This window comes from Zootoca vivipara, chromosome 6 (assembly GCF_963506605.1).
Source record: "Zootoca vivipara chromosome 6, rZooViv1.1, whole genome shotgun sequence".
NCBI lineage: Eukaryota > Metazoa > Chordata > Lepidosauria > Squamata > Lacertidae > Zootoca > Zootoca vivipara.
In genome coordinates this window covers 31,087,601-31,108,510 of record NC_083281.1, presented here as the reverse complement: position 1 = coordinate 31,108,510, position 20,910 = coordinate 31,087,601, and the positions used below count along the sequence as shown (strand labels likewise).

Sequence of the window (20,910 nt, the reverse complement as noted above, 5' to 3'; positions counted from 1 at the left end):
TGAGAACTATTTTGTACTTTGGGCTGGCGGGGTTTATTATTGCCTTGGATCCACTGTGTTACTACTCCAGAAAAGCAGATCAGGTTCTGCTTAATATAAATTAATGCCAAGCTTTTGCATGACATTGAACGGTGTTGTTGAATTTGTTTTAAAGTCCTTGTTGGCTTTGACAAGTTGCAGCAAGAAGAAAACTTTCCAAACTTGATGAAAAATTAGTGAACCATTCATTCAATAGTACTGTGGTAAATAAATTGGTTGTCAATTTATTTTGGGACCCAATTCAAGGTGCTTATATTAGTGTTTAAAGCCCAGAATTATTCAGGCTCCTCCCCCGACACCCTCAGGTGTTAAGGCCCTCCTCTGCTCTTGTTTTCCCACCACCCTCAGCTGCTCAGGGGTGGGGTGGTCCGGGAGAATTGCCAGATTAGGAGCATCTCAGCCCGAGATTTCAGGGTCCAAACCTGAGACCTAGGGGTGGCACCTTGTGCCTGTGATTGCAAATTGTTTTAAGCTGTTTCCAACATTTTTACTTGTGGTATCTTCACCCAAGGACCTTAGATTGAATTAGCAGTGCGCCCAAATTGCTGCTCTGGCTCTTCACATTTTGCAAAGCTACTTCAAAAAGGCTGATGAGCCACAAAGATTGGAATCTTAATGTTGCTGGCTTTCAAGAACTAGTCAGGAGCTATGCTTCTTTTGGTAGCAAGACTGAATTCTCCCATGTTGGAGAGCAGTTTTCTGAGAAGTGGGTACAAACTCCAGGTGAGAGCTGGTTCCTTCTTTACCAGAGTAGTAGACCTCACTGCAAACTAATAGGCTGTGCACAATGGAGAACATCAGGCACCATCGCAACACCAAGACCACCTCACATTTCTTTCTTTTCCTTTTTTGCTCTAGGCTTTGGGCCTATAAGCTACACAGAAGCGAGAGAGCTCAGGAACAGCAAGCTACCTTGCTCTTCTCCAGAAGGCAGAGCCAAAAAAGTAAAGTATTTCTCCCCTTCAGGAAGGCTTAAATAGTCCCTGCCTTCTTCCTGAAGAGCAGTTAACCCTTTGCCTTCTGCTCCAGTACCCCCCCCCCGACCAAAAAACTACAACTGCCTGATCGTAATGTGACTTCATCATGTAAGGAATACTATCGGCATGGATTTTTCTCTCTCCATTCGTCTTGTATCATCTCTCTGACTCTATGCTATAAGCCAGAGCTTTCCAAACTGAGTGCTACATGTTAGTGTGTCACATGAACGCTTCTCCCGGGGCTGGAAAGGGGTTAGTTTAACCTCCGGTTTGCTAGTAAAACTGAATTACTGTGTCACGAAATGATGCATATCTAAAAAGTGTGTCACCAACATGAAAAGTTTGGAAAGCTCTGCTATAAGCCTTGAGTATTTTGACAAGACAGTATGTAACCACAATTAATAAATATTCCATTACAGAAACTACTCAGTTCTTAGCGGTTCCCTCAAATGACACTTTTCAAGTCAGAAAGAAAGACAGACAAACAGTAAGAATATTTTTGACCTGGTGCACTATATTGAAAATATTCAAATGAAACACAAACCCAGATTCCAAAGTTCTGTATTTTTCAAAATAAAGATCACACATTGTTTAGAGACAATCTACACAAGAGTTACAAAAAATAGTTGCCCAGGCATAAGCATACACAGGTTTGTTAATTATACACATATGGTTACAAGTGTGCTTGCAAAAAGGTTCATTGGAAATATACACAAGGCTCTGTAAATGTACACCGTGTAGTGTTACAATTCTATATTCAAACAAGGAAAATTGACAGTATGTTACATTCACTTACAAGTAGACAAAATGCAAAATACAGTTTATCTTCTGTACAAAAAGGCAAAGTGATTCACACTTTACAAGGTGAAAGGGGGACTCTGATTGTAAAGGAATACTAGGGGGGGGGTTGTACTTTTCTGCACTTTTTTTACTGCCACAAAATAAGTAAAACGTTACTTTTTCTTTTTAAAGTCAAATAAACACTATTTTTGAACTGAATCATTTGTGTAGAACATTTAGAAAGGATTGCTACTCTCTTGACTAGGTGACAAATAAAAAACCAAGCATTTCTTTTAAACATTAACCAGGCTGTATAAAGAGAACATTTCCTTCAAAAGAAAAAATTTTTTACTTCTGGTTGAAATTACAATTTACAATATACAACACTATATGCTACGACCATAAAAGGGGTGAATATACACTGAAATGCACAGGGTTTGCTAATTTATTTTCTTACCAAAAATGGGTTTATGTTGATTCAAACTTCTCCACATTTACATTACAGAGGTTTACAAATGTACAATTGTACAATCAAAAGTATGTTCCACTACTAGGGTACATTATAGATACAGATTAGACATCAAAACAAGAAAATACTACAAATTTTTATATATGCAAAGTCTACACCAAGTATACACTATATATTTATAGAAGCAAGACCAAAGTTGAGTTGGATTTTTTTTCTCTACATGCTAAATAATAATAAAAAAATTGCCTCCGTGTTAACAGAAGAAACTGGAGTAGGCAGTAACTACACACCCATTGTCTACATTTAAAAGCTTCCTTGGTGTGTGTTCTCTCCCGATATTTACTGCTAAGCTTAATTCTTTAGCACGTTAATACTAAGAAAAAGGAATTTTAAAAGTCTCTGAAACTTAAAAACTTATCTTAATCGGAGCTTTAGCAAATTGATTTTCTTTAAATTTATAAACTGCTAAATGCAGATTTGTGCAATTTAACTAAAACTTTGAACTTCTCTTTTGAGTTTTGACTAAAAGAGAACAGAACAGGCATTTAAAAAAAAAAAGCTCTGTCTTTAAGGTAGAGGAGTTAAAAATGGGAATTTCATTTAAATTCAATTAGCCACCCTGAAAGTTTCCATATTTGAAATAGTTACATCAGTGAACAAAAAATTGTGGCTTTCCATGTACATCTGTTGCCTATGTACAAGAATTCTATACACCACTGAAACAGCAGGGCAATTGAGTATTTAAAAAAATAATTAGTACATGTTATGCAGAATAAAATTAAAGAAATTTACAAAGGGTCTTTTTGCCTTTTCTTTTCTTTTTCTTGTAGTTCTCGCGTCTACGTTGAGCAACCATGAATATTTTCAAAGCATATATTGGAATATGAGCGGTTGCTGGCTGTAAATTCCAGGTGGTCAATGGCTCTCTTCTGTAGCTCATTGTTTCAGATGATACCGTTTGGTGGTCCACAAATGGGCCCGAGGTCAACCCCGTTTTTCATGTAGTACTTCTCCAGCTTGGCCAAGATGTGTTTTCCGTAGGTGTATTTGCGGAGAGTGGCAATGTGGGGCCGGATCTAGAAGACAAAGGGGTTAAAAGGAGTTTAGGAACAATCCATGCAAATGATGCTCATGAATCCTGAATAATATACAGAGGACCACTCCTGTAACCAAAGCTATAGGTCAGGCATCCCCAAACTTCGGCCCTCCAGATGTTTTGGAGTACAATTCCCATCTTCCCCGACCACTGGTACTGTTAGCTAGGGATCATGGGAGTTGTAGGCCAAAACCTCTGGAGGGCCGCAGTTTGGGGATGCCTGCTATAGGTCATGATGAATCCTACATGTTATTCTGAAACAGAGAAATGTTTGCAAACTGAATTCCTACAGGGCGGATTGCCTCTGAAGAAAAGCGAGAGGTAATTTGCTAGGGAACCTTTGTTTCTATTGTGCGTTCTAAAGAAATCTGCAAGAAAACCCTCGTTTTCTTCTGCACCAAGCATGTATTACAGTTACTACGTTTCCTGAACCTAGTTCATTCTCAAGAGCTACGGTATGTAAATGTTTCAAGTGCTCATTAAAGTCAATAGCATAAACACACTTGCGACACTTTAAAGACCAACTGATTTATTGCCACGTAAGCTTTCAAGGTCTAGAACCCACTTCATCAGATTCACAAAAGGCTTCTGCTGCAATAAACCAGTGCTGCAAGGTGACTTGTGTGTGTGCTCACTGTAAAAGACTATCCCTCTGGAATTAAAAACAACAAATCTTGTGAAATGATAGACAGCAGCAAATGTATTATGGGCTAGAGTCCATTTCATCAGATGCAAGTGTAATAAAAAAACACACTTGTACTACTGTAGTTATTTATTGCTAATTTTCCCACTAGTTACTGCTACTGACAACCTACTAAGTATGATTTAAGGGGGGAAATAACTGAGAAAAACTAGCTTGTCAATGTTCATCACTCAGAATAAGACCATCTTTCCATGCACCTGTATGAGCTGTCTCCTCCAGAGCTGCCCCGTGTTGTTCTGCGTACCTATACTTTGCCCTTTTGGCTCTTCTCAACAATGTAATATTTGCATTAACACACAAGCAACACCTGACCCCTTGAGAGTTGCTGTTCCTTTGAATTAAATAGGTTCTCTCTCATCCTCCTTATGATAATGCACAAGCAGAATGATGCAAAATAAGCAAATGTGTGGAAATTTGTTTGCCTTGTATTATTTATGTAGAGTTCAGGACTCGAGTCGCCTTCTTAAAGGTGTATATAAAATCTACAAAGAAGACAGAATGCTAGCAGCAGCAGAGAGCAGTGGCAACTTTTATTTCCCTGGGACAAGGGAGTGGAGTCCTCCAGGCTGGTCTCTCTGGGACTCTTCACCTCCCCTGCTCTCTCTGGGCTTTGCTCAGTTCACTACAACTGGCCAGGCGCTTACCTTGTGCATGACAATCTTCCTCTGGGCCGGCTCTGCCACATCAATCATTTTCTGTACCACATAGTTGGCATACTGATCTTTCATCATGGTGTATAAGGCACTGTGAGGGCCATCGTTCATACTACACACCTCGTCGATCAGCATGGCACGCTCAGTGCGGGAGGCGTGCGTAACACACTTCTCCACAACATTGCTGCAGCAAGGCAAAAGGGCCACAGGTTATCCGCAATACCCAAGCACAGTACCAAAAAACAACAACAACCACATGCTTCCCAAAGCAGAGAGGAGTTTTACACTTGAATGGTGACACTAGCACCTCCACTGCTGTGTGAGAATGCAGAATGGGTACATAACAGAAATGGCCAGGGCTGATTTTAGTCTTTGGGCTGCCTGAAGCTGGATGCAGACGTCGTTTCTTGTTTCCCTACCACTCAACAAAATGCATCTACTGGTAGCATTTGCTAATGTTGGCTCACTGACATTTGTGGATGCATCAAGTCTTCGCTACCCATGCCACTAAAGGGCTGGAAACAAGAGGTGTATATACATCCTAGACTAGCGCAACTGCTTTATGCCACAGCACATGGACACACCTGCCACCTTCAACCAGGAAAGCACAGAAGGAACCACTATGCACAAATCTGTACCCTTTTGGCGATACCATCTGAACTAAGCCAATAAGAACTTCAATCAAGACCACACATAATGTAAGCTTTATATTCAAGAGGTTCTATTCATTTTATTACATACACACACACACACACACACACACACACACACACACACACACTCAATGAAAGCTTGCACCATGGATAACAATGGCTACTATTTAGCAGCTATGGTAAACAACTAGAAATTAAGTCTCCCATCCTGCTCACGTCGCACTAAGAAATCCTGTTCAGTTTCTGTCAGTATTCTTATTTTCGTAATGGTACACTAAGCTGGATTCTCCCCACACCCTCTGGTGTAATCTAGAGGGGGTTTGTGTGTGTGTGTGTGTGTGTGTGTGTGTGTGTGCGCGCGCGTTTAGAAAAACACAAGGAACACACATTACCTGGCGAACTTATGCTGACTCAGCACCAGCACATTGCCCCTAATTTCAGCCACGATCTTGCTTTTATCTTCAGGTCGCCCATGTTCAAGTACATGTTGGATGACATAGTTCCCATACTGATCCTGTTGGGCAGACAAGCAGGAGCACATCAGCTCTAATAGAACCTCGTGTACCAGAAATCCTTAGAACTTGCGTTGTTTTTTTCTTTCTTTCTCTGTGACATTTGCTCTCTGCCTTCCCACCATAAGGAGCCGCCTTCAAGGTGGCTTACAAACACAGCAAATGACAATAAAACCTCATAAAACATTTTTAAAATAAAATAATAAAACTTCAACACACAAGAAAGAATCAGGAATAACAGAGTGCTCTGTAAAACTCACCAAAGGCCCAGGTAAATAATACCGTCTTAATTTGGTGCCTAAAAGATAGAAGAGGAGGTGCCACAAATATTTCTGGAGAGGGCAGCCTACAAATGGGGCACCATCACTTAACAGGCTCTGTCCCATGCCACCTCCCTCTGCCTAACCCCCCTAGGCAGAGGCAAATGGAGTACAGCCTCCTTCAGAAGATGAGCTTTAGGAACAGAAAGGTTTACATGCAAGAACGGTTCATTGGATAACCTTATCCCAGCCTGTTTTTAGAGCTTAAAACAAGGTACTCTGAATTGAAACTGGGATCAGACTGGGAGCCAGTGAAGACCTTTAAACACTGTTAAGATGGCATGAATACAGTGGGACACAGTTAACAACCTGGTGCTGCATTCTGGAACAACAAAAGTTCTTAACGCTCTTCAAAAGCACCTAAGTACATAGCCAAATCCAGTATTAATAACCCACAATGAAAATGAAACTACTGATGTATATGGGAACTTATTTACATTCAGCCTCTCCTTCTCAGAGCTCATGGTGGCATACATAAGGTCCCCAAGTTGATATTTCATACAATTACAAATTAAATATAAACATTACCTTATATTTTACCCTAAGCATAACCTTTGGCAATCTGGCCCTAAAGCATACAATGTACACACATTTTGCATCATGGCAAGAGACTGCTAGTGGCCTTGCTCACGTTATTGTAAGCCCAACCGTAGTTTAATTGTGAACACTCCACCCCTCCACCCCAAGTCCAGGTTGTATTATATTCAGAGCACATAAATGACAGGACAGAAACAAATTGCAGAATGTGGTATAGGGTACAACATTCGGCTTCCTGAATTCAAAGCTTTTATTTGAGTTTCTAGTCCTTAGGAGCTGTGAAGACATTCTTGCGAAGCAAGTGAGCAATGTAGGCTGGATTCTGTATGTTGTAAGCTGCATTGTTATATTTTATGCAATAGTGGGTTATAAATTTTCAAATAAAAGAAAGAAGCTGACAGAGGTGGCCAAGTAAGACCATATACAAGTCACTCTGGGAGTGTTTTAAAATAACTTTGGTAATAGAGCTGCCAGCCCCAAACACTCCCAGAGGGCTTGTCTAGCTGTAAGGATATTTACAGAATGGGAGATTCCACCACAATCCCAGCACTGTGGTGGGATAAAACAGGCCCTGGAAATCTCTTCAGTCTATTCAAGCCTTAAAAGGCACAAGAGCCCCTATGGTTTGCAGGCAACCTTCTTTTACCCCCAAGCACTACCTGCACAAGCTGCTCTGTGTGTTGGTGAAGCTCTTCCAGGATGGGGAGAGTCTGCTCAGGTAGACAGTGCTCAAGGATCCTCTGAATGACACGGCAGCCGTATGGGTGGGTAGACAAGGCGAACACCTGAGTTCAACAGAAACGAGTGAGGACAGGGAAAAAATCCTTATACTCAGAACAGCCTAAAGTTCAACAAACAGAAAACTGAAATATTCCGCAGGACGTAAAAGGTATTATATATGATTACTCGGCTAGGGGGAGGCTCTGAAAGCTGTGAAACAAAGTCTACTCTGCTTCAGAACCTTTATTATAAACAGACAGGTGCAGCTGAGAGTTTAAGATTGTCAGCCCAGCTTTCAAAAACCTTTTTCATTGCCCTGATGTATTTGTATCACCATTTAAAAGTTTGTGCTGAGTCCAATTCTGGAAAAGAGAAGTAGCTCTTAGGTAGGAGAAGGCAAGGGTCTCCTGGGTCACAAATGGGCTCATGAGAAAAAGATAATGCTGCTATACACCTGCTACAGCCTTTGCTCCACCAGCTTTCCTGAAAGGAGCTCTTCATTGCTAGAACTCCCTTACAATATACCCATCGCTACCTTTTTTCCTTCTTTGTTCAAAACGCTGATCAAAATCTACCTCTCCTATATAATTTTGGCTTCAGACCTTCAATTTCAGCAGGGAATTAGGAGCAAGCTTAATAATATTACAGTGGAATAATCTGTAACACCAGTTCCCCAGGCAATATTCAGAATGGGGTTTTGGGGTGCAGTGTTCTCAGGTCAGGGGCCTATCTTTTTAGCTCACATTGCTCTGTCAAACAAGGAGCACACTGATGGTGTAATAACAACATAGAATCTCACCACTATAATCGCATTTTCCAGTCGTTTCTCTACAAAATAGCTTACTATACAATTTCAGGCAAAGGGTATGGTGTAGACACTCCTTACTTTTCACGGGAAATATTTTGATAATCGAACTGCTTTTTGAGCTGAGCTCAAGTTGCAAATGCCAAACTCATACAGCATCTTACAGAATCCCCACCCCCACCCCGGCAATACACAGACCCTCAACACACTTACCTGCCCCTTAAACGCATCAATGATAAACTGCAGGGACTGGGGCTGCACACATTCAATGCACTTCTGCACAACGTGGTTACCATTCTGGTCTTTCACACACTTCAACACGTGTCCATCCAGTTCTCGGACCATCTCGTTCTATGGAAGAAGGGGCAAAGAGAGAGAGAGAGAGAAAGCACCACCAGAATCACAACTGGCAAGCATCAGAAGAACACAGGCAGTAAGAAGCTGCCTTGAACAGGCTCAGATCAATTCTCCATCTAAACCAGTATCGTCCACTGGCAGCAGTTTTCTAGGGTGTTAGGGAGAAAGAGGCCTTATCATCTGCAAATTTATCCTTTTATTCAACTTGGGGCATTCTGCACACAGTGAATGTGCTCTACCACTGAGCTATGGCTCCATCCAAAGGAAGGAACATTTCCATCTATTCTTGCAGTTAGCAAGGAGAGGATTTCCATAGCATGCTGTTAATCTGTGGGGCAGAGAGCAAGTTGGATCTCTTCAGCTGCTGTTCCTCCTGACTCAGACCTAGCCACCGATCAGCACTTCTCTGATCCAAGAAAACCAGGAGAACATACTTTTAAAAGTTCCTTAAGTAATGCTTTCTTCAGTAAGTTCCTGACAGAACTGATCTGAAAACTCAAGCACAGTATTCCTCTCAGCCCTGGATCCCTAGCCTTGATCTCTGCGGGTATATTACTATTTGCACACTGAAAACAGGTCACAGAACAGATGCACCATAAAAACTAAAAGAAAAAACAACAGCGCACACACACACATAACAAAGGACAACAAGGTAACTCAGTTGAACAACAACATTCAACATCAAGTAGTAAAGTTAAAATGGAAACTTACAATTACCTGCTGGTCTGGAGGGATAAACTCAAGAGCCTTCTGGATAACTCTGCAGCCATACATTTGCAATGCCAGGGAGAGGACATGGCCACGGATACGTTCTGCCAAGGCAAGTTTTTGTTCCAGGCTGCCAAACTAGAGGCAATGATAGCATACAGATTAGAATCAAAATAAGATTATCCTTATTTTAAGATGGAAGCAGTTCAACTACTAGAAATAGTTAGCATCCTGGATATGACTCACCTCAAAGAACTTTTGGATCACATAGTTTCCAAATACATCAACCATCAGCTGATAAGCTGCCTGTAGGATTTCATTAAATACAAGCTGCCGTTCCGCTGGGGTGGCACGTTCCAGTTTAAGCTGGATAAATCTGCAGAGGTTGCAATTAAAAAGAATGGGTTTATGGTTTTATCTGAGCTGAAATTTTGACGAAAGTCATTCAGCTGCCTCACATGCTTAATTGAGGATCAGCTGCAAACTGGAGAACCACCACAGAGATATTCTGGTCTAACCCCCTGCCATCTCTATAAAAACTCCAGGCTTCTTTTAACTCAAATGAGTTAAATAAGAGTATGCCCACTAGCAGAGAGCTGAAGAAAACAAGCCCAACACATCCTGGTGGCTTCCACAGGAGGCATTAAGAGACACCCCTAGATTCCCTGCGGATGAAGGGTCCTGGCTGCAAGGAGGTTTCTAAGCACCTTCAGTTAAACATGCTAGGAAGCCCCCTTCAGACCTTCTCCTTCAATATGGGAAGCCTGAAGTGGAGGGAGCATGCCAGAGGACACTACAGGTAAGGTTGGTGTTCATATGCCCACTCTCCCTACATACCTGGGAGCATTTGTGCAAAAGGGTGACCCTGTGATTTGTTTTCAATTGGCTTCCCCATCTCACCTGGATCCATGCTGATCCTGGGAGAACTCCATGATGTGCCCGGCAATCTCCCTCAGCTGTAGGTTCGGGTACCGGTTATTACGGAAGTCCTCAAGCAGCCTGCTGCGACCAGAGGGCATGACATCCGACATCCCATAACGCACACGTGAAGGGAAGAGTGTGCTACTGGGGCTGAAGAGGCTGGAGGCACTGCTTGCACTGCGATACTTGGCTTCAGCTCCAGGGGCAGCAGAGATGTAACGGCCACTTCCGTTTGGGAGCCCTCCTGCAAGGGGACCGTTATTTTAGTTTAAAATCCTTGTCGAAATACTACAGTAAACAGGCAGCTGATTAGAAGGAATCAGGGCTGTGAATACAATGTATGTATTTTTTTTAACCCAGACTGCAACCAGGGCAGAGCATACTCTAATAAGGAGAGGGGATCAAGTGCTTCCACTTTTAAACTAACGATACTCTCTCCTGACACTACAACTCAAGGAAAGGTCTTTTGTTTATACTATGGTTAGTGTGAAAAAGTCAAAATCAAGCTGCGTTTTAGATCCTTGTTTGTTCTTATTAACCATAGTTTAACTATAGTTCCTGAGTTTGGACATTACAGGGAACCGTAGTTAGCCTACAATAAAAAGCTTTTTCTCCTCTTATCTGTGAAAGAGAAGGTGGAAGTGCCTGAGTGACAGGGGTCGCTGTGTCTCATTCTTGATACCTCCTTTATTAGAAACCCATGAATAAGGCAATATAGCGCAATCAATTTGTGAGTGGTAAGGCTAGGAAAGGCTCCTGCCTGAAATTTTAGAGAGCCACTGCCAGTCAGTGTAGACAACACTGAGCTAGATGGACCAATGGTCTGACTCAGTATAAGGCTCTTTCCTATGCTTCTGTTTAAGGATTAACTTCTATAGAAACACACACACACCCAAATACGCAGATGGCACTTCCACTTTGTCATTCATGTAAATCCAGATTATTTCCCGTACAGTAGATTAAGTGCAAGACATTTGGAACATACCATGTGTGTGTGTGTGTGTGTGTGTGTGTTGTTGTAAATAGTAACTCGCAGTAGTTTCTCCACAACAAGGAGGGCATGAAATGATGGCAAAATACCGAGAAATTCATCTAACAAGTATATTTGTTGCCCGGGGGGCGGAAACAAATGTGCTGCTTCTTAGAGCCTGTTTATTTTATCATGTCATGCAACATGGACAGCAGGTTTAAATTTTAATTCTGGATTTCCTGGAGGATAAACTTATCAGAAAATCTATTAAACCTTTTCAAAAAAATTGAATGTTTTCCATAACTTGTAACAGGGAGATCAGGCTATTAGTGTGAGGTCACACCAACGATTATGAATATATGACATCCAATTTCTTTTAGAATATGCAGAGAGCAAGCCAAATAGGCAACCACGATGGTTAAGCAGCGCTTTACCAAAACAATGGGCTACAATTGAATACATAAGTTTTTTGCCCACAAACACAGCCCCTTCACTATGAGCCATGATTAAACCAGGAAGCCTCTAACCAATCAGTTTCCCTGTTTCATCTGACCTTGGAAATGATGATTACCAGGCTATTGGAATATTAAGCCAACTTCAAACTGTGGTTTAATAACCTGCCTTCTTCCAAAGCTGGTAATCATAGTTTCCTGGTTGGGACAAAATGGAAAGCTGGTTAAATCAGAGGCTTTCTAGTTTAACTGCAGCTCAGAGCGAAGGGACATGTGGAAACAAAAAATTCATATGTAGCTTGTTCTTGGCCTATCTCCTAAGCAGAGATATGATTTTCCCAAACTGTCTCTCAGAAGCACGAAGACAGACGTCCCTATTTCCACCCCAGAGCAACAGCATTTATACCTCCTTACCAAGGTTTAAACTTGAAGAAGATCCGTGGGAAGATAAGGGCGGTGGTGGAGTCTGAGAATGGCCAGGTCCTTGATTAGGCAAAGGCATGCCAACAGGCCCCGGAGAAGAGGAAAACCCAAGGCCATTATAAAAACTGTGCCCAATAGGAGTCAGGTTGCTAGATGTCCTCTTGTACAGGTCACTGCTGCCCGTTAGAGAGTCTCGGCGAGAGCCACTGCCTGTATTAGAGTTTGCAACTGCAAAACGAAGAAATGGGAGGATAAATCTGATTGGGGCATTGAACAATTGGGAAAGGGAGGATATGGATATTAACAAGGAGAGGTACTACCCTTTGGCCTAGGAGAAGTACAAACAGAAGAAATATGGAAATATCTGAACATGACATTTAAGAACTCCTTAAAGTTAACGGAATAGCTTTTTCCTGCTCCACATTCTACACTGTACATTTAGTGGAGAGTTGTGCGAATCAGTGGGAATAATGCTGGGAATAAGATGGAGGAGGGCTGGCTCCAAATCCCCATTCAGCAATAAAACTTACTGGAGGGCCCTGAGCTAGTTATTGCAGGACAGCTATTTAGAGAAAACAAGGAGGACCACATGGACCAGCACCCCTAAGCTCTTTTGGAGAAAGGGCAGAGAAAGAAAACATTCCTTGGTACATATGTAAGGCATGTGGCAACTGAAAGCATCAGACACGATCTACAGGCAATTTCTGCTACTGGGTATACCAAGGGCACGACTGTTAAATTTCTTCAGAACTGATTTGCTTGTTCTCGCCCATCACACACAGCCCTCCCCTTCAAGACAACCACAACTCCTACCTGCTGTTCCAAAGCCTCCCAATGCAGACCCCAGTGTAGCACCAAGGGAACTGCTGCTCCCAAAGCCAAGGGAAGTGTTGGCAGGCTGGGCAGAGCCCTGAGAAAAGAGTGAGCTGCTCTGGGAATTGCTTGTTAGAGAGTTGTTGCCATAGAAGGAGCTGGATGCCAGGTTGCTGGTGGGCTGCTGCTGTGGCTGCGGCTGTTGAGTCCCTAGAGGGCGAAATGGTCCATTGGTCGTTCCTCCTAGACCACCAGCAGCACCATTTGCTGAAGCAGCAGCAGCTGCAACTGCTACCAAAAAGAAGAAAAGGTTTTTTAAAAAATAATAATAATGCAATTTGGGAAACCTGCTTACATTTCCATCATTTGAGCATCATCACCTGGCGTTTACTCCACAAAACAGGTCAGCAACCATTTCCACCTAGCACCTAGGTCAGCAATTCCCAGGTTTGCTGCAAAGCATAAATGTAACAAATTAAAGGTTCCCATAAGCCTGAAGTTAGAAAAGGCTGACTGCAACACCTCCATGTGGATTTACTGCTCTGACCTCATCTCTTTTCAATCAGCCTCCACAGAGGAAAGCAGTTGTGTTGCTTCCTTTCCTTTGTTATCAGTTCTGAGCTCGCCCCATCCCAGGCTGGAGGCAGTGCTGCTGGGCTGCCCTGAGCATAAACAGCTCTTACTCTTTACCATGCTAAGAAGCAGATCTCTGAAGGCACAAGTGAAGTGTGCCTTTAATTTCAATTTGAGGTAAAGCATTAAAAAAACCCACCCAATATACAGAATTTTTTAAAATGTTGGAATTTTTGTTACATTGGCTTATGGCAGCCTTCACCACCTTGTTGCCCTCCACACATGTTTTGAACTACAAACTCCCATGACCCCCAACTGTTGGTCATGCTGGCTAGGGCTGATAAGAGTAGTGGTCAAACATCTGGTAGGCACCACAATCCCTGCCTTAGCTGCATGGAGGGGAAGTCTGCCAGAAGCCCACTGACTATGAATGGTAGACCTGGACCCCACCCCCCCTTTCCTGCCACGAGTCCTGGCCTACTGCCATATTATCACACATTCACTTCTTGCCAGGAGTCCTGATGTACTCTTTTCTCTGTTTTCCTTCAAGATTACTTCAGGAAGAAAAAAATGGCTCAGGCACATGCATTTCTGAACTCTGCTACAAATTCTGATACTAAAAATTCATCTAGGTTGTCTGCTATTCCCCTGGCAAACCACTTTGTCTGTCTAATGGCCCTGCTGCTTCTCTGACAGTTTTCCTAATGCAGGGGTTCCCAACAAAATTTTCTCGAGGACCCCTCATTGAGCCGCTATTGTGACAAGGACCCCCATTAATTCCTAATCCTAAAATTAAAAAGTGAGCGCGCGCCAGGGAGGAGGGAGGGGAATGGAGAAGACAGGGTACCTGTGCACTAGCGCACAAATGAAGCCGACACGCGCAAAGCATCTTGGGGAGGTGAGCGTTTAGAATGCGCGCGCTGCCTCTTTGCAAAACAGTAGTGTTTGTAAAGCGCCACCTAACGGCATACAGCAGAACTACTGCCTCTATCTAATTCTAGTTTTGCGCTAGACTCTGCTCATGCAGGAAGCGGCCAAAACAAAAAATCTGTTATCATACGAAATATATTTAATATATTTTTTATTCTAATAGCATCTTGCGGACCCCTCTGGCATAGCTCACGGACCCCTGGGGGTCCTCGGACCACCTGTTGGGAACCACTGTCCTAATGCATATAAAGAAAACTATCACTAGCTTTTCTCTCGTTAGCAATTGGCTAATACATCTTGGATTGATTTATGATCAAGGTATTATGTTTCCTAGTTTGTGCTCTTTTCACCTCTGGTGGTCTTACTAAACCAGGTGCCCCCCTCCAGATGTTTTGGAGTACAATCCTCTTTGATCCCATTGGAAATGGGCCATGTTTCCAAAACATCTGCAGAGCACCAGGTTGGTGAAGGCTGCCTTACAGGAAACATTCGTGCCTATTACCGTCTCTGGCTTTTCAATCACGCCAACATTTTCAGGTCCTTGCTTTGTGTTTTGCCATTTCCAATTTGTAGCAGTATACATTTTATGTAAGCCTTTATTGTATTGGTCTTAAATAAGCTCTGGATGTAATGAGAAGATTTAAAACCTCCCAACTGTCTTTTTTCCAGCTTTCCATAAAATTACTGCCCTTGTTCTGAGACATCCCTTCTTCTAAAATTAAATGTAATTGTATTAGACTGTGTATACAACTGACCGTTCACATTGATGCAGCATTTGATGGCGCTCCTCACAAAGTGGTTCAGCTGCTTTTACACTAGTATCCTGGGCAGCCTTAAGGTTAAGTCAAGGCCTTGCCTTTTCCTTCATCTCTTATGTGCATTCATTTATCATATCTAGCAATAATGCCCAAACTCTTATTTGTGAGGGTAGTCAAAATCACAGCTGCAACATTTTCTGCTCTGGCTGGGCCCCAGAATGGGGCCAAGTGGTGTGGGAAGAAGAGAAACAGCTCAGTTGGTAAAGCATGAGCCTCTTAATCTCAAGCTCGTAGGTTCAAGCCCCACATTGGGCAAAAGATTCCTGCATTGCAGGGGGTTGGACTAGATGTTCCCCGTGGCCCCTTCCAACTCTATAATTCTACACTATTTTATTTTAGCCAGGTATTTTGAACCACAAAGATTTAGCTTGTGGATTTTTAGTTTAGTGTGTGATATGCCTTCCTAGACATGTAAAATGACACCACCTTCAATATTCACTATAATTTGAATTCTATAGGAGGGCCATTGCTTCATTGGATTTCTAATACACTGACTGTATCAATCACGAACATATGGAACTACAGGAAATCATTGCTTTCCCAAACTATTATAGGGAGACTTACCTGCTTGTGCTGCTGAGGAACTGATGATGACAGGAGCAGGGGCCACTAGTCGTACCGGAGCTCCTAGGCCATTCCTAGCCCCTGTATTCACCACAAGAGTACCTGTTTGGTCATAGTAAGCTGCAGGAGCCAGCACTGGATAACCTACAAAAACAGGTCAGTTAATCATATTAGAGACTTTACATAACACTCCCCTCTACTGTGTATTAAATGCAATCCCCCCAATGTGCCCGCTGTCCCTCGCCCCCCCAAAAAAATTCTAGGCTCTTTTTAAAGCTTAGGAAGATCTGTTGCTACGAGGAATCAAAAGCTCCTACCTGGCATTCCTGCTGCCAGCCCCTGCCCAAAAGCAAGAGCTGAATTCACTGCTGCAGCAGCAACTAAGGAGTCAGTTTGCTGGCCCTGTTGGTTTTGATTTGGTGTCAAAGGGCGCTGGCTGGCTCCTCCACGGAGAACCTAAGGCACAGAAAGCAAATGGAGTTATGCAATCCTGATAGTTGGTTAGCCACAGCGGTCTGGGAATATGATTGCCAGCGGCTACTGCAAATTTGATTATGGCAAGCAACAGGAAAAGCCTCTAGTATACACCAAAGGTTTCATACATTCCAATGGCTTTCCATTGGCAGCACAGAGAAACAAGAGGGTGCCGCTTTCAAAATAGCTCCAGTCTGCATTCTGTGCTGCCATGCTACATCAGCGTCACAGGTTGGAGGGGACTGCAAACACACTCTCTCTCCACTAATCATCCCCCGTTTTTTTTTTAAAAAAAAACTTTGTAGGGGACCAAGTACAAAAAAGAAGACACTCACTTTGCTGCCATAGAGCAGAAAGTGAAAAAGCAGCCTCATTGGTTACTAGGAAAAAACAAACACTGGCTACGAAGCGCTGCCGAAATGTGTGGACTTTTGACTAATTGACAATTAACAGACCAAAGCCCACAATTCTACAAACTTCTGGAAGCAGATCTAATTTAAAATACAGCCTGAACTTCCTTTGGCAATGAATAGCAATAAACGTACTGTATTTTACTTCAGTTTTACTGAGGGAGGTCTTGCAATGACTATGGAATTTATTGCCTTCTCCATGCTATAAAAATATATTCCTAAATATGCACTCTTGTCTTGGATATATGAAACAGGGACGGATGTATTTTCAATGGGCAAAGGAAGAAACTGGCAACTTTTAACATTGTTGCTGCTTTCTGTTTAAGAAGGTCCAGCTCAGCACACTTGAGTACAAAGCAAGATTCTCATTACCGAACAGTGTTCTCAGTGAGGGCAAGAGTGTCATCACTGCCAGACCTTTGAGGACAACTTGGGTGGCCAAAGAAAGATGCTCTTCTCTGTTACTATGCACAAATACACATAAACACATTCTATCTGCCAGTTTTCAGTGACCTATCTCGTTGATGCTACACTAGCACAGCAGGCACCAACCAACCCCAAATGCCTAAGACAACCCTGTTGTTGTTTAGTCGTTTAGTCGTGTCCGACTCTTCGTGACCCCATGGACCATAGCACGCCAGGCACTCCTGTCTTCCACCGCCTCCCGCAGTTTGGTCAAACTCATGTTCGTAGCTTCGAGAACACTGTCCAACCATCTCGTCCTCTGTCGTCCCCTTCTCCTAGTGCCCTCCATCTTTCCCAGCATCAAGGTCTTTTCCAAGGATTCTTCTCTTCTCATGAGGTGGCCAAAGTATTGGAGCCTCACGATCTGTCCTTCCAGTGAGCAGACAACCCTACCAGGTCCTTTATGCCTCCTGTCCCTAATACTGGGACCATTGTTAAACCCTGATTAATGAGCAACTTTCAGAATGTTTGTTTATTATTGCTTTCATATTACAGTACATATTTCCGTCCAAGGAGTTCAAGATAGTGGTATAATTAATCCTCTCCCCTCCTCTCTCACATGCTTTTATCTTCTTAACAACCCTGTGAGGTAGGCTACACTGAGATACTGCAACTGGCCCAAGGTCACCCAAGTGAGCTTCAAGGTTGAGTTGTGATGTGAATGTGTCTCCACAGACCAAATGCAACACTGTTAACAGCTACAACACACTGGCTCTACAGTACTCTCTTGTAAGAAGTTCAGAAAAAAATGTATTCTGATTTGCAAAATTGATCTTGAGACGTTTTTGCGACAATGTAACCATAATCTACATTTTGCAATTTTAAACCCACTTCTCGTCATACTCAAGTCTTAAGGGTTTAAGAACTGTCAGCACACACCCTCTGCTGCCACCTCCACCTCGAAGATTTCATCTCTTCCCTGGAGGAAGCAATTCAGTTTTTTAAAGTCTGTGCTCAGATGAAAAGCCTTTAAATCCCCTCGAAGGTAAACTAGGCATGAAAGGGCAACAGTTTATATTCATTTGTGCTTCTGCCCTGTTCACATAAAAAGCTAGCAGGGGGAGTCAATTTCTTTTTCTTCATGAAATATAGCATGCAAGGTTTGGCAAGTGAAACCATATCTTGGCTCCTCATCCTTTCCACACTGTGATGCATTGCTTCAAGCACTTTTTGACCAGCTCAACTTCAGTACAGGAAGTGAGACAGATTGCAGAGGAAAAATGCCTGAAGCAATGGAGCCCAGCAAGGTATGGAGAGGGAACATTCCGTAATTTAAATTCCCCTCATTTGCGTACTCCCCTTGATGTAAAAAAGGATGAACTCCTCATCTGCTATAGTTTGTGTGTGAATGGAGCAGCCATGTGAATGAAATAAACACAACTACACTGTAATATCTAGGCACCTCAGAAGCCCCTTTGCCCCTTTTCCAGTTTGCCCAGATTCTTCGGAGCCTGGAAATCAGAACTCCACAAGTCGCTAAAGATGATCTATCAACCCAGCAGCCAACAACTGTCCCTCTCAAAACAACAGGAAGTCACTCAATACTTTTGGAGCATCTAATATGGGTTTAAGACAGGAATGGGGAACCTGTGGCCCTCCAGGTATCATTGGGACTCCCAGTTCATCTCTACCCCAACAAGAATGGCCAGTGGTTAGCCACAGGTTCCCCGTTGCTGGTTTAACAAAACACATCACAGAGAACCTACCTTCTTCTTGGCTGGCCCCAAGTTATGCAGATGAACTGGTGCAAAAACAGACTGGTGCTCACCTGTTGCTGTCCTTGCTGCGTCTGCTGAGCGGTCTGCTGATTTGAGGAATTTGTTGCAGCGGCAGCAGCAGCAGCTTGCTGTTGGAAGAGACTGGCAGGATACACTCCCCAGGGAGCCACTCCATAGTACTGATGAGGGACAACTGCAGGACCTAAAATATCAACAGAGGACTGACCTTATTTCCTGCCGGTGCTTTTGCGTAATTCATTAACAGAACAAGAGCCGGGAATTGGCCGAAGTGGTTTTGTTTACTCCTCCATGGTGCAAGTAGGGGGCGGTGTAATAACAAAGCTATAGCCTCCATTTCCAATGGTCTGCCACTTTTGGCAGAAAGACCACTGCAAGTCTTTAAGAACCATCATCCACCTTTGACACCTGCTCAGATAAAGTATTCCGCCTAAGATCCTTGGGCTTCCCATTCATCCAATTTAAAAGTTCTAATTTGGACCTAGCAAAGCTATTCTAGATCCAGGTAGGTAGCCATGTTGGTCTGACGTAGTCGAAACAAAATTAAAAAATTCCTTCCAATAGCACCTTAGAGACCAACTAAGTTTGTCATTGGTATGAGCTTTCGTGTGCATGCACGAACTATCTGAAGAAGTGTGCATGCACGTGAAAGCTCATACCCATGACAAACCTAGTTGGTCTCTAAGGTGCTACTGGAAGGAATTTTTTTTTTATTCTAGATCATACAGCTTTTCAGATCACTGTATGTTTACTCAGAAGTAATGTATATATACTTTTCCTACCAAGCCTTTAAACCTTCTAACAGCCAGGATTGTCTTATTGGCGCAAATATTTACAATGCCTTGCTGGCATCACCCCTCTTTGAGTGAGTGTGTGTGTGTGTGTGTGTGTGTCGTTCTCATACAGAAATAAAAAATGCCGCTTTTTCTAGCTATTCACACCCTTTTCCGTTGCTGACATTTGACCAGCTCACAATCATACAAGTCCTATTTGTCTCTCATCCTTTTCACGGTCAAGGACATTTTGTCAATTTATGCCATTTTTCTACAGTTTGTTCAGCCAGCAAGTGGGCACTTGCAGCAGCCTTCTTCAATCTTTAAAAACCTGAAGCACCCCATGCTGTACTTGTATTGTTATTTCTTCTCTCAACCATTTCACTGGAAAGGTCTTTGCTCCCCACCACTCTCCAATGCTGTTTAGCCTGGCTTGGTTCCCAATTCAGCCTTTGAAAAGGTGCTGGATAACAGAGCTTTGTATCATTCTGTGGCTATTGCTTGTCCAAACTGCTGCCCAGTGACATTTCAGCATCTACTTATTTATAAACACGCTACATTGCAGGTATTGAAAAAGTGACAAGTCCCTGATGTTTTCTTGCAGTTTATCATAGAAAGCCACAAATTTCCAAATGTTCCCCAAATCTTTCAGGGCAACAAGAGACCAAAAATAAAATCTTTTTAAGTAAAATTTGGTTTTTATTTATTTATTTTTTAAAAAACATAACAGTCTCATGTTCATTTAATTAGAATAGCCTGGGAAATGAAATCTAAACACAGTACTAAGGACTGAACTAGACATGGTGTAAAGTGTATAGATGTCCTTAATGTCTTTTTTGAAAACATCTAACATCTAAAGCAGGCATCCCCAAACCTCGGCCCTCCAGATGTTTTGGACTACAATTCCCATCATCCGTGACCACTGGTCCTGTTAGCTAGGGATCATGGGAGTTGTAGGCCAAAACATCTGGAGGGCAGCAGTTTGGGGATGCCTGATCGAAAGTAATAGCTGTGGAAAGGAATCATTTCCTTACTTCTTGTTTTTAGGATTATCCCCCCCCCCCATGGCAACACAGTGAGGAGGATTGTAAGGTTGTCAGCAAAAGGCCAACCCCCATGCCATGATCCTGCCAAGGACTCCTGAGTAAGCTTAGCAGTCAAGGAATAAAAGGAGACGTTCTCTTGTGGATCAGGAATTGGTTAAGTTGCAGGAAGCAAACAGAATGAATAAATGGGCAGTTCTTTGAATGGAGAGATGT

At 42.7% G+C, this 20,910-nt stretch overlaps 1 protein-coding gene and 1 non-coding gene across 12 annotated transcripts in view; both read right to left on the bottom strand.

Moving 5' to 3' along the window:
- Positions 1-1,561: 1,561 nt before the first annotated feature.
- PUM1 (pumilio RNA binding family member 1) overlaps positions 1,562-20,910 on the bottom strand; it is a 51,877-nt gene continuing 32,528 nt past the window's right edge. For 7 of the 11 annotated variants that reach the window (XM_035117507.2, XM_035117512.2, XM_035117513.2 and 4 more), the window contains 13 exons: positions 18,911-19,062; positions 16,111-16,249; positions 15,794-15,937; positions 12,909-13,199; positions 12,087-12,323; positions 10,230-10,494; positions 9,576-9,705; positions 9,333-9,467; positions 8,478-8,615; positions 7,399-7,524; positions 5,763-5,884; positions 4,709-4,901; positions 1,562-3,341 (listed from right to left, as the gene is read on the bottom strand). In XM_035117507.2, the coding sequence (XP_034973398.1) occupies positions 3,210-3,341; positions 4,709-4,901; positions 5,763-5,884; positions 7,399-7,524; positions 8,478-8,615; positions 9,333-9,467; positions 9,576-9,705; positions 10,230-10,494; positions 12,087-12,323; positions 12,909-13,199; positions 15,794-15,937; positions 16,111-16,249; positions 18,911-19,062 (2,204 nt within the window). In that variant the 3' untranslated portion in view covers positions 1,562-3,209. The remainder of the gene's footprint in view (positions 3,342-4,708; positions 4,902-5,762; positions 5,885-7,398; positions 7,525-8,477; positions 8,616-9,332; positions 9,468-9,575; positions 9,706-10,229; positions 10,495-12,086; positions 12,324-12,908; positions 13,200-15,793; positions 15,938-16,110; positions 16,250-18,910; positions 19,063-20,910) is intronic. The other 4 variants (XM_035117510.2, XM_035117514.2, XM_035117515.2 and 1 more) reach the window with 1 other exon arrangement.
- LOC118088056 (small nucleolar RNA SNORD103/SNORD85) lies at positions 17,008-17,093 on the bottom strand. Its single transcript, XR_004692916.1, has one exon. It is a non-coding gene; the product is annotated as a small nucleolar RNA SNORD103/SNORD85 (small nucleolar RNA).